This window comes from Cornus florida, unplaced genomic scaffold (assembly GCF_030987335.1).
Source record: "Cornus florida cultivar Cherokee Brave unplaced genomic scaffold, ASM3098733v1 CherokeeBrave_3.0.0_Hap2_Chr08, whole genome shotgun sequence".
In the NCBI taxonomy this organism is placed as follows: domain Eukaryota; kingdom Viridiplantae; phylum Streptophyta; class Magnoliopsida; order Cornales; family Cornaceae; genus Cornus; species Cornus florida.
This window is the reverse complement of record NW_026775578.1, coordinates 3102762-3115562: the sequence shown is the minus strand read 5'-3', so window position 1 is coordinate 3115562 and position 12801 is coordinate 3102762. Positions and strand designations below refer to the sequence as shown.

Genomic DNA, 12801 nt, shown 5'->3' with positions numbered 1-12801 from the left:
GTTCTTTGTCAGCTTGAGAGTTGAGACATTCGGTCTAAGCAGCATAATCCTTCAAGAAATAAAAATGACGTTTAGTCCAAAGTGACCATCTTGTTATGGATTATTGTCTCTCGTCCCCGACGAAAAATATTTTGAACATATAAAGTTAAGTTGTTAGCACTGTTTAATAGTTTAAATTTTAGGATCAAATCGTAAATTATTTAATTTGTGATAAATAATATTAGAGCGGGTTCAATCTTCAGTCCAGTGTCCCAATCGTTAATGTTAGGGATAAATAAATAGGTTGGGTGGACATTTGAGATTGTTAAGATTGGTGTCACCGCAATAACTTTAGCTATCACTTCATTGATTCATCCAATCAATAAATAATAATTATTTTTTGAGTTAGGGCGGTTTAGTTCGGAGCTCCTTCTATCGTGTGGTAGCAAGCTTATCTTTCCATGGAGAGACTGTTCTTGGTTTCAAACTTGCGACATCCAAATTTTGTAATTAATAAGAGTAATAATAATGGAAGAAAAATGTGAGAGATTAGATCTTTGATAGCACATAAATGTATATTATAGTATTAAATAATACATGTTCAAAATATTACTCCTATATTATATATTTTGTCATATTGGATTGAAAATATCATACATTGGATTAGATTATTTTAAAAATTGAATTGAAGAAAATTTATATTTGTTAAAGTTTATTTGATTATTTGACGAAAATTTTGTTTGCAGCCTAAAATAGAAATAGAAATTGAAATAGAAAAAGCAAAAATATTAGTTAGTCCTATGTTTTAGTTTTAAACACAACTAAGTTCCAAAAATAAAATTACCATAAAGCCTTATTTTTAAGTTTTTACAAATATTTCTAACATAATTCAATTAACATTTTTCTACGAATATCGCCCTTTCTTGTAAATGCCTCAAATATTATTTTCTAACTATACCTTTTACCTTTATTTTGCGATTAATATCAATTTACATAAGAAAGAAAAAGAACATTATTTTTGCCACAAAAATTAGCAAAATTTTTAAATATAAAATTAGTTTTTAAAATTCAACCAATTGTAATAAAAATAAATATTAAAGCAAGTTCAAAAAGTGTCACAATATTTTTTTATACGAAGTGTATAATTAATAAATTATGATTTTTTTTTTCATTTGATATTGTTTTAGAAATATGTGATTCCAAGAATTAAAGAGAACTTAGTTTACAAATATTGAAAGAAAAGGCTGTAAGAAAATGGTATTGTCTCGACACGTGCTCATATCATGTATAGATTTGTCTCAAATCTAAGTAAAGCAAACACGAGAGAGCGTCCCAAACATCCACTAACCTAACGGATCACACAACAAACAGTGCCAGTACAATGACATCTCTTTCGTTGCGTCAAAGAAGAACCAAAATTTTGACTGCCGTGGATATTAATTGTTTTCGTCCTTTTCTCCATTGATACAATCGATCTTCTTCTTCTTCTTTCTCTCTCTACAGTTCTCTCTCTCCACTGTAAAAGAATCGGATCGATTCGATGTGGTCGGTAGGTGCTTTAACCTTAGCTCGGATGACACCGACCTTCTTCGTATTCGAAGCAACAGACATCCAATTCGGAACGCTCTGGTGGTTCGTCTACATAGGTATTTCGTGTTTTCTCGTTCTCTTCGCAGGGATAATGTCAGGTCTCACCTTGGGCTTGATGTCCCTCGGACTTGTTGAACTCGAGATCCTTCAAAGAAGCGGCACATCCGCTGAAAAGAAACAAGCAGGTTCGTTTCTAATCTGATTCCTATTCTTATTTGCAAATCTTACGTGTTTAAACCAATCTTTTGATTGTATATATATATATATATATATATATATATATATTCTCGATTCCTTGCTTGCTTATAATTGATCTTATTCGCGATTCCTTATTTTAAGCGAAGTTAATCCATGAAACAATGGATTGATGGTTGGTTGCGATGGAATCTTTGGTAAAAAAGATAGAATGTTCGAAACATATTCACTTTCAATGTTCTAAATAAGTGAAATTCAAGTCATGTCCTAGGTCGGTTGCCTTTGTCCTATCCCCGTGAATTGTGATCATAGGCCATAGTTTTGGTTAGAAGTGTGGGGTTAGTGATAGGCTGGTAGCAAAGTCACCATTCATGACCCACACACACACAGTGTGTAGATACCATTCTCACTTCCAAAATGTGTCTACACAGTTAGGAGACATCCACACATATAAGTGCCAACCTCTCCTCAGGTGATCTGGGACGTCACATCATCCTGTGATCTTCACGTCTTATGTACTCATGTGTCATGTGTATAAAAGGAGGCAAGGGACTCTAATTATGAGAAGAAAGAGTAAGAATCACGTAGTCCGTTAATGTGGTGACAGGGTCTTGAGGGAGTGGCTTCTCCCGAGCAATCACTTTCCATCGAAATTCATGGAGAAGCCCAAAGTTAATGGATAATTTTTTATTAGTCAAAGTTCATGGATTGTTTGTACAGGACCATCACTTGTTGGACTGACCATGAGCTATATTTATTGAAGGTTAATGGACATTTTTTTTTTTTTTGATTAGTCAAAGTTCATGGATTGTTTTTACAGGACCATCACTTGTTGGACTGACCATGAGCTATATTTATTGAAGGTTAAGGTGCACCAAAGCGCCAAGATGTCCTCAGTGCAGGGCACCATGTGAGGCTCAGGCTTGGTTAAAGTTAGATATGTTCGTGATTCAAATGAATATTAAATTTGATTATGAAGAAATAATGATAAACTATAACATGAAATATATTATATTATCATAAAATATCAAGAACCAAATGCTAGGTGCATTTAATGCGCACAGCCAACCATAAACTTATGAATTTGGTCAAATATTTGATATCATTAAATGACATGAGTTACTGAAATGATTGTGTCAGATAATAGCCATTTGAAAGAAACAATATGCCATATATGGGGTGTAACTACATAAGAAAGTTTGAAATCTATTAGTGAAACCATCTTTTGTACAAATCAATGTGAGCACATTTTGATTGTCAGTTTATTTCTATTCAGCTGCTATCCTACCAGTTGTTCAAAAGCAACACCAACTTCTTGTGACTTTGCTTCTTTGTAATGCATGTGCCATGGAGGTTAGTAATTTTCCAAATTCCTTGCATGTATTATCCGAATTCCTTGCATATTTGATAACAACTTTGTTCTGTCTCTATGATTCATTGTATGTAATGACTAATAAAAAAATATGATTCATTGTATGTAATGGAGGATTTTGCGATCATCTAAGTCAACCCTATACTTGGCATGCATATCTAATTATCATACATCATAACAGACATGCTCACACACATGATTGCACACGGATTAATGGCTCATACAAAAAATAATGGAAAAGTGGCAAACACACGAAACAGTTGGATCATTAATAATAATCTGAATGCAACTTCTTCTTCTTCTTAAAGAAGAAAGCTTCAACTATGTACTGCTTTGTTTATACAATTGACTTTGTTAGTTATAACCACACCGTGTTTCCTAGATTACCAATGTGATTGACAACCAGCATCATCATCACCGTCCTTGTCTTGTTCTTCTTAGCAATTTATTAATTTGCCATTGACCATAATAGCATTTTACTAATTTGTGCACTGTTTTGATAAATTCTCCCCGCAGGCTCTTCCTATATACCTGGATAAAATTTTTCATCCCTTTGTTGCTGTTGTACTATCTGTAACTTTTGTTCTAGCTTTCGGAGAGGTCAGTTTTGTTTTCAACTTTGTCTGCTTTCAACTACTATAGCCATAAATAAATTATGTAACCGGGACTAAATTTGGTATCTAACTTTCGCCAGATCATTCCGCAAGCTATATGTACAAGATATGGACTCTCTGTGGGAGCAAATTTTGTGTTTCTTGTGCGCATTCTGATGATCATTTGCTATCCTATTGCTTACCCTATTGCAAAGGTAATACCGTGATTATACCTATAGCTGATAGATATAGCGAAATTATATTTTCCTATCTGTAATATTTAATTTGGTAAAAAACCACTCTTTATCTGCATAACTATTGCTCAAGCTGCAAAAAAATTCCTTTTCTGGACTAAAACATAAGATGTTTCAAAAGCTTCTTATCCCTAGGTTTTTCTAGAAATGATAAATTAGGGATAAAGAATCACTGGTAATGTTGAAATTCTGAAGGCAGACAATTGGAGGACGGTTCCATCTATGTTAAAAGTGTAATTCCCTTTCATGGTTCAAGATAATTTGTGAAGGTGGATATAGTGAGCATCCAGTGAACAGAAAGATTCTTACACCCTGTACTTTTAGGATTATCTCATGGAAATTTTTAGCATGCAAATATCATCTTCTCACTTGTTATTTCCTATCTTGTTGCGCAAATCTCACTGTTCAAGATAGATATGCTAAATTGCTGAATTTTAGTACAGCTGAATTGAATTGAGTTGAGCCCTAAGGGAGAAACAACAGCTCAAGAATTTTTTCATTGGGAATGTTGATAGAATGGAATGTAGTATTATTAGAGGGGCCCTAGTGGCCTACTATCAGCCGGACACTTAAATGATTCATTACACCATAATAACCTGTATGCTATCTACTTTGGTTTCATAAGATATGAGCCAGCTACCCGTGATGGAGGAACTGTTGGTAGAGTGTTGCAAGAGGTGGGAGAAGACAGAAGGTTCTCCTTTTTATACGTGCCTCTTTTTTCAATCAGTAAAACTGCTCACAAAATTGAAGTTTAGAAATGAATGTGAACTCTCTACATGTTTGTGTGAAAGACATCACCTTCACATATATGTGAAGCTTCTACAAGGAAACACATATCAATGTCAAAGATATAATTAAGCTGCTACAAGGCTAAATACCCCACATTCCAATGGATCCCACACTCAGGGCTACAAGGATACGTGTGTCCAAGGACAGCATGAGAATGCTTTTCAATCATTTCACTAATCAACATTTTTTGTTGATTTGTGAAAAATATCAAGTGAAATTTAAGAACAAGACTAAATTTGGGTAATAAAAATTATCCAGTTCTTTCCAATCAAAGGGCTGGCCAATCTATTGGAGATTTCTGAATTACTACAGCATAGAGTGTGAACAAGTCTGGTGCCTGAGAAATGTATCCTGTGAATTAGCTTTCCTTCCCTTTGATTATGTGCATTTTTGCTGCATGCTTTATATTGTTTGATCATGCATCCCGAGATTAGGCAGCGCTTGAATTTTTTCAGCATTTATATTTCAGACTTGTAATCGTAAAACTTTACCTTGTAAGCAGTCATTGCACTTGAATATCTAACTCAATGTGGTTTCAGGTTCTAGATGCTGTACTGGGGCACAATGATGCCTTGTTTAGACGGGCTCAGTTGAAAGCCCTTGTCTCTATTCATGGTCAAGAGGTAATCCTCCAATTGGATGCTTGTATGACCACTACATATCAAATGCTTAAAATACTAGTATAACACAACAACAGTAATAGAATATGGTGACAAGCTAGAACTATCTATTGAGAATTGTATATAAATTTGTGAAGGAATGCTAGGACATTAAGAACAAAAGTCTGAAAACGGGGACTTGAACCCTCGGCCATCCAATTTGGAAAGTTAGGAAGTACCACTAGGCTACAACCCTTGGTTAATTTGTTGTTGTCTTTTTTCCTTTTGTCCATGCTAGGCTGGTAAAGGAGGTGAACTCACGCATGATGAGACTACCATAATAAGTGGAGCACTCGACTTAACTGAAAAGGTTTGTGCTACAACAAAAGAGCACTCTAGAAGATCCATTTGTATTATTCTTTTTCATCTTTTCTTCATAATGTATGCTTTCAATATATTTATTTTTTAGCCATCTTTTCCACAGATTATATGTGTGTTTAACAAAAATAAATAAGAGGAATGAAGATGGCGTATAATTTAGATACCTGCTTCTGGTTAAGAAGACACCCCTCTAGGGAAGGCAACAAAAATCAAAATGACACTTCATTTAATTGGACATAGAGTTTCAAATGAAGTGCAATTTCAATCTTCAGTGACTTTTTTTATTTCTGGTAGTTGAACTCTATGGCTTTGTTGATTGTTTATTTTGGTACTACTAGAAATAAATAAAAATTAAAAAATTGTGTGCATGATTTTGACTTTTCTATTACCACCCATCTAGTTTCACCTCTTGGTCAAAATTTACTATTACTAGAATTTGTTGGAGTCACTGTTAATGGTTCAATATTGGATATAAATGCAGATTGTGCCTTATAAAAGTTTAAATGTTATTTTTTTATTTTGAGGCATTCCTCTTTGCAGGCTTTCGTGTCCAGAAAAAGGAGTAAAGTGCTACCTTGGCTCAGTAAAAAGAGCTAATTGGATATATAATTTAGCAGGGGAAAGAAAGGAATTCATATTAATTTAAATAAATATTATTTAAGATATGAATAGGAAAGCCGTGACTAGGGTTCATACTGTATTTGGAGAAACTAGTGATATTCCTATAAAAGTGGATTACACAAAGAATCAACACTAAGCCTATATCCATTCACAAAGAATCAACACTAGGCTTATATCCATTCACAATAGTTTTAGATGAAAGAATGAAAGATATATGAGGAGACATTCCATGGTTCATGTTGTTTGTTAATGCTCCAGTGTGTTAGATACTTCTAATGAGTATTGCCAAGAAAATAAATAAACAAATAAATGACACTTCTAAGGAATTCTTGACAACAAAAATGAAAACTTAGAGAAATACTTTAGAGTCAAAATGTTTTAACAATTAGTAGAATTGAAATAGGAGACGTGACATGCAAACATAATACAGATGCAATGAATGACAATAATTTAAACCAATGGATTACTTAAATTAAGAATTTATGACATCTAGGATCAATAATATGATCTTCTGGGAAGATGGATGGTGTGCAATAAATAGTATTGGAACAGGTTGGATAATATTGAGACAAGTCAGTGGTATCCTTTATGATAAAAGAATACCAAATAATTTTATGGGAAATACTCTACGGAGCACATGTTAGCGCAATTTCCTTTTATAGAGAGCATTAAGAATTAGACAAGAACATATCCATGTGGCTGAAATGAGAACGCCATAATGTACGACAAGAGTAACTAGAAGAGACTGGATTAATAACATAAAAGGACAACATAGTGCACGAGGCTCCTGCCACTGTGGGTTCTAGGAGTGTCAAATGTATATAGCCTTATTTTCGCATGCAGAATGGTTGTTTTCGATTTCAAACCCGCGACCTCCAGGTCACAATGGAGCAACCTTACCATTGCGCCAGGGCCCGCCCTCAATTGTGAGAAAGAAGAAATGAAACATATTAATGATAAAATAAGAGAAAGTAAGCTTGGGACGGCCCCATTCGATTGGGGCTAAGGTAAAGTCTAAAGATGATGATGATGAGAGGCATGCACATCATTTTGAATTTTAAGTTGTCTTGGTGTGTGCAACCATGTTCTAATGTGCATGTCCCAGTGTTTTTGACCTGTTTAATTGATTGGCCAAAAGACTCAAGTTTCTCTGGGTGTGTGCAGACTGCAGAGGAGGCTATGACACCTATTGAATCAACATTTTCCTTGGATGTCAATTCAAAATTAGACTGGTGAGTTTGTTCAGAGTGGTTTTTGTTGTGCCACAATTGCTTGTGCTACTTTGTTCTTATTTATCACGCAATGACAATAGTTTACTTTTCAGCCTTCTCCTATATGAATGGCAAAAATTATTGTTTTAGAAGTGTTTTTGAGAAAATGTATTTTACTGTCAACTTCATATATAGTTTTGCTAAGGAATACCTCCTATTTTTCTTCCCTTTATTGCCATCACCCTGCCCCAACTTTACTAGTCATGTACTTCCATAATAGAGCATATCATGTGTTTGCTTCCATACTGGTGTTTTGGTAATGTCACAAATGGTATACTTTTCACTCCAGAGGGATCAGACTGTGCTGCTTGAAACTGCAGATGGTTTTTACTCTGCCCACTTAAGCTGCACACACAAATACACATTCTGACACTGATGAATAGGGCACATGCGTGTGCATCAAATACGAATGAACATATGGGTTAAACTGTTTCAGTTAGTTCTGGTGAAGCTTTTGAATTGGAAACAAATAGCTGCAGTTCAATCACTATCACAGTATGGGTTAATTTCTTAAATAGGGCTTATATTTTCCCCCACCTAAGAATTAGGCTCTCTAATATAATGTCTGTGTCTTATTGTGCAGGGAAGCAATTGGGAAAATTCTTGCACGAGGTCATAGTCGTGTTCCCGTGTATTCTGGGAATCCAAAAAACATTATTGGACTCTTACTGGTTGGTGTGAAAACACAACTATTATCATGATTTTTCTACCATTTAGTATATCTTCTGTTTTCAGTAGCCAAATGATTGTACAATTGGTACTCTTTTATCATTCCATCTGTTTGGAATATAGGTGAAAAGTCTGCTCACAGTCCGGGCAGAAACAGAGACTCCAGTTAGTGCTGTTTCCATCCGGAGAATTCCTAGGTGTGCTCATTTGTCCGTCGGTTCCCTGTTTATATCATGCTTTCATTTTATATTCCAAAATAAGATTTTTTATACACATCTTCTAGGGTTCCAGCAGATATGCCTTTATATGATATCCTTAACGAGTTTCAGAAAGGAAGCAGTCATATGGCAGCTGTAGTTAAGGTTAAAGGAAAAGACAAGAATCCTCAGCCTAATGGTGATGGAGAAAATTTTGAAGAAAATAAAGTTACCAGTGGAAATTCCCAATTAACCACCCCATTGCTATCCAAGCACGATGAGAAAGCCAATAGTATAGTCATCAATGTTGAGAAAGCTTCTACACTCACTACTACAAACAACCAAAGTTTCTTTCAGCAAAATGGTTCTGCAATTACCAGTTTGACCCATTTGTCAGAGGATATTGAAGATGGAGAAGTCATTGGCATAATCACCTTGGAGGATGTTTTTGAAGAACTTCTGCAAGTAATCTCTGTTTCCTCACTCAATTTTTCATTGCTTTGGATGAGTTGCAATCTTAACTAAGAAAACCCATTCCTCAGTTCTTTCTAGTCTCGTTAACGCAGGGTGTCGGAAGGGAAATGGTAGAGAGAGGCCAACCCTTTGGCATTATTTTGATGCTCCTAAATATCCTGATTATTACCCGTCTTTGATCAATTAAGACCCCTCTAGTTTTAATCATTTGATTAATGTGATACCCTATGTTTTAGTAGATACCCCTATAATTTTCTTTCAATGTCCATGGTAATAAGGAAAGATATAATAACATGCGGTTTGATTGAGGATATGGTCTTTAGATAGAGCAGAATGAAAAAAAATATAGTTCATGTAGCCAGCCCCAATTAGTTGGGAAAAGGCTTTGTTTTTGAGTCCATTTCTAAATAGTTTTGAATAATCCCATTCATAATGCAGGAAGAAATTGTAGATGAGACAGATGTGTATGTTGATGTACATAAAAGGTATTTACAATCAAACTTCTCTAGGCAACTTATTTTGCAGTCACTGCACCTAAGTGCCTCCTTGACTGTATGTCACATTATGATTATTGTAGGATACGTGTAGCTGCTGCTGCTGCTGCTTCATCTGTTGCCAGGGCCCCTTCAAGTCGGAGGTTAACTGGTCAAAAGTCCACAGTAAGTTAAAGGCATTACTTTATTGATATTGTTGATTTTTGGTGTGTGTGTTGATTATTAGCAGTAGACACAAGTAAAACACTTGAGGTGTTGTGTAGCTGCCACACCTCATGTATAAAAGGTGCGGTATAAAAAATAAAAAAATAAAAAAAATGATTTGTTGTGCCTTTGTGTGACACTTACGTTTGGGCAAATAATATTATTATTATTATTTTTTAAATTTAAACCCATAATTGGCACTTAATTCTCATCAAAAGATGACATGTTAGTTCCTTTCCCTGCATATTGCATAATTTAGAGGTCTCCTGCAAGCTAGGCTAAGCTTAGCACCGTTTGCTTTCAAAAACCCCTCTTTGAGCTAAATTTTCTTGAGACATTTTTGAAGTGCAAATTCTGCTGAGCAAGTTATTTGCAGAATAAGCCTTACCAACTTCTATGCATCAATGTGTATAAATCATTTTCAATAATACATTCTAAAACTGCCTCAAACAGATTGCACTTGAAACACCTTTGAATTTCTGAAGAGTATCTTAAACAAAAGCTGGTTAGATTTCTAGCTTTCATTGCTATCGAGCTAGTCTCTGAAATTGAAATTCAGAGTATAAAGAAAGTCCTTCCTCCAAAGTCAACATTACCAAACTTCACATTTAAAATTGCAACGGCATTGGATAGCGAGAAACTTCTATACGATCGTCACATTTATGCAGTCTGAATACATATGGCTCCATGCAATGTGTTGTTTATGAGCAATCTCTTAAAGATCCAATAATTCAAGAATCATTGGAACAGGACCATATTAAACGTTTCACTAAAAATTGATATAGTTATTGAAGCGAGAAGTTAAATTTGCAACACTAGAAAAAGAAAAAAGAAAGAAAAGAAAAGCTCTAGCATTAGTCTGATATTTTATTTTTAATAATACCTTTATATACTGATGTATTTTTGTGGTGATGTTTCAGGGAGGTCAAAGTAAACATGGACCAAATCCAAAGAAGTCTGCAGAGGATGATTCAAGTTCAATGAGGTTACCAAGGAATTCAGGGGAGCCTTTTCAAGGCAACAAGAAATGATTTCGTGGTTCCAATGGCCAAGGTAGCTGTAAAGCCGTGCTTGTTTGTCTCACCAACCAGCTCTTGTAGTTTCTTTAAATATTAGCAACTGGTTTTGTTCAAATCCACGCTGTTAGATTCTAGTGAGTGTACATGTTTATCCTTAATTTCGTTTTGACCATCGATTTTGTTAATTTTATTGCCTGGGATCAAGATGGGATTGTTTATGTATTACAAAAGCCACTTTGTAAAATTTTGTTGGGAAATGAAAATAATTATGATGATGATCAGGTGAATTCTATTTCGTTTTGCCTCTGCATGGATGTAAGCTTTTCAGAGTAAATAACTGTGATGAACTTTGGTTCATCTCGTGCAGTTGTCAGTGCTTGGAGCGCGAGTTCAACATGTATTGCTGTCATTTCACAATCTTGCTTTTGCACAGAGAGAAACGTTCTGACTGCTTTAAGACATTCTCCCAAGGGCCAGAGCTCTGTTTTGCTAAACTTCAAACTCTCCTATTCACTGTTCACGGGTCTGTTTTGATTATATATAATTAAGGATATGATGTTGGTGCTGTTAGTGGTTGGTATGCAGAGCTTCATGGGGTTATTTTAGTCCCATTTTCAATAGCATATGCATATATGGAGGTCACGGGTTCAAAATAGGAAATAACCTCTCCAAAACCTCTCCAAGCATATGGGGGACGCAAGAGCTTCCCGAAATGGGGTTATTTTAGCCTAATTTTCAATAGCATATGCATATATGGAGGTCACGGCTCAAAATAGGAAATAACCTCTCCCAGCATGTGGGGGAGGTAAGAGCTTGCATATACATACATGGAGGCCAGTATTTGGAGGTGGGACTGTGTACATCAAATCCTCTTCATTGCGGAAGCTTCGTGCACTGAACTAGCCTTTTTTATATGGTATGCTAAGTTGCTGGACAACACTTGCAAGGGTCAAGCAACTGTTTGGCTAAGATTTAAAACAATTAAAGTTGATCAAGTTTGAAACGTTTAGATTGTAAAGTCTCAATGGGATGAGTTGACTTTTGATGTATGCTAATTGTAGGTTTGAGAAGGGTCAAAACAAATTTACCTCCAATCCGTCTCTATTCGTTAAAATAATATGTTATTCTACTAGTTTTACTTATTTCCATTATAGATCATGATCTTTTAAGATTGTTAACTACAAAGTTAAGAAATTTAAGCATATAATTGTTTAGTACAATTTTTTTTTTTTGAAAGCTCAATTAGCTGCCACAGATAATTTATCAATCTCAGTCAAGGCCGAACAGATTAAGCTGTTTAAATTAAATGAATGAATTAACTAATGAAATGACAAGTCATAAAACGGAGGTAACTTGATTGGTCACTGATAATAGAAAGGTACATCATACACAAAAGTCTTTCTTTGATATAGATCAAGAAGAACTAACTTGATCGCTGGAATGTACCGGCCGGCACCACACTAATGCTTGCCTCCGCTACCACTCACAACAATCACATCCATTGGTTTCCACATATACACAACACAATTTGCAAAAAATTGAAACAAGAAAGTGTTCCATTATCACTTTTAACTTTGTTTTCATGATACATGTATTTTACAAATGGACCGATCGACATCTTTGCTTCATTAGACTCTTCTATCTCTTTCTAAGTTCTAATCAAACCTATGTGAAAAGTGAAAATACAAAAATGAAAAACCACCCACCCACTATTAGTGAAAGACTCGAGATTCCACCATGGTATAAGCCAAGCCATATGGTTAATTTTACAAAACTTGAGCCTCAAAACTTCACTCTTAAGTAGCCTCCCTACACCTTCCAAAGCCAAGCCTCATGTCAAGTACTGTGGGAGCTCAATCATGCCAGCAAAGTAGAAGCACAGTGCACCTCCACATGATATAAAGCCGGCCACGCTGCTCTCGGATTTGCTTCGAGCAACGCTGCCACGACCGGAGCTTCGAACCTCTCATGGAGAAAGAATTTGCAGCCATGTTCATGCGAAAAAAATGGACTGGTTTTTTAAGGGAAATATGAATGAATATATGCTTCTGACTTTGGTGAGTCTTTGAAGTAGTTGTGTTGAATGAGGGGGTATTG

The 12801-nt window shown here is 35.3% G+C and overlaps 2 protein-coding genes across 3 annotated transcripts; one reads left to right on the top strand and one right to left on the bottom strand.

Moving 5' to 3' along the window:
- Nucleotides 1-1292: 1292 nt before the first annotated feature.
- Nucleotides 1293-10991, top strand: LOC132268918 (DUF21 domain-containing protein At4g14240-like). Of its 2 annotated transcripts, XM_059769833.1 has the most exons (13): nt 1294-1754; nt 3041-3117; nt 3653-3736; nt 3831-3944; nt 5315-5398; nt 5673-5744; nt 7541-7608; nt 8231-8318; nt 8440-8513; nt 8600-8978; nt 9426-9472; nt 9565-9646; nt 10606-10991. In XM_059769833.1, the coding sequence occupies exons 1-13, from the start codon at nt 1520-1522 to the stop codon at nt 10714-10716; spliced, it is 1515 nt and encodes a 504-aa protein (XP_059625816.1). In that variant the 5' UTR covers nt 1294-1519; the 3' UTR covers nt 10717-10991. The 2 variants fall into 2 exon arrangements, with proteins under 2 accessions (XP_059625817.1, XP_059625816.1); XM_059769834.1 differs by lacking the exon at nt 5673-5744 and having other exon boundaries at nt 1293-1754.
- Nucleotides 10992-12231: 1240 nt separating this feature from the next.
- On the bottom strand, nt 12232-12801 carry LOC132268917 (small polypeptide DEVIL 14). Its single transcript, XM_059769832.1, has one exon. The coding sequence runs from the start codon at nt 12699-12701 to the stop codon at nt 12558-12560; it is 144 nt and encodes a 47-aa protein (XP_059625815.1). The 5' UTR covers nt 12702-12801; the 3' UTR covers nt 12232-12557.

Coding starts and splice junctions, on each gene's coding strand:
- LOC132268918 (XM_059769833.1), top strand. CDS start 1,520: ATGTGGTCGGTAGGTGCTTTAACCTTAGCTCGGATGACACCGACCTTC. Junction 5,745..7,540: donor CACTCGACTTAACTGAAAAG/GTTTGTGCTACA, acceptor GGGTGTGTGCAG/ACTGCAGAGGAGGCTATGAC. Junction 9,647..10,605: donor TAACTGGTCAAAAGTCCACA/GTAAGTTAAAGG, acceptor GTGATGTTTCAG/GGAGGTCAAAGTAAACATGG.
- LOC132268917 (XM_059769832.1), bottom strand. CDS start 12,701: ATGAACATGGCTGCAAATTCTTTCTCCATGAGAGGTTCGAAGCTCCGG.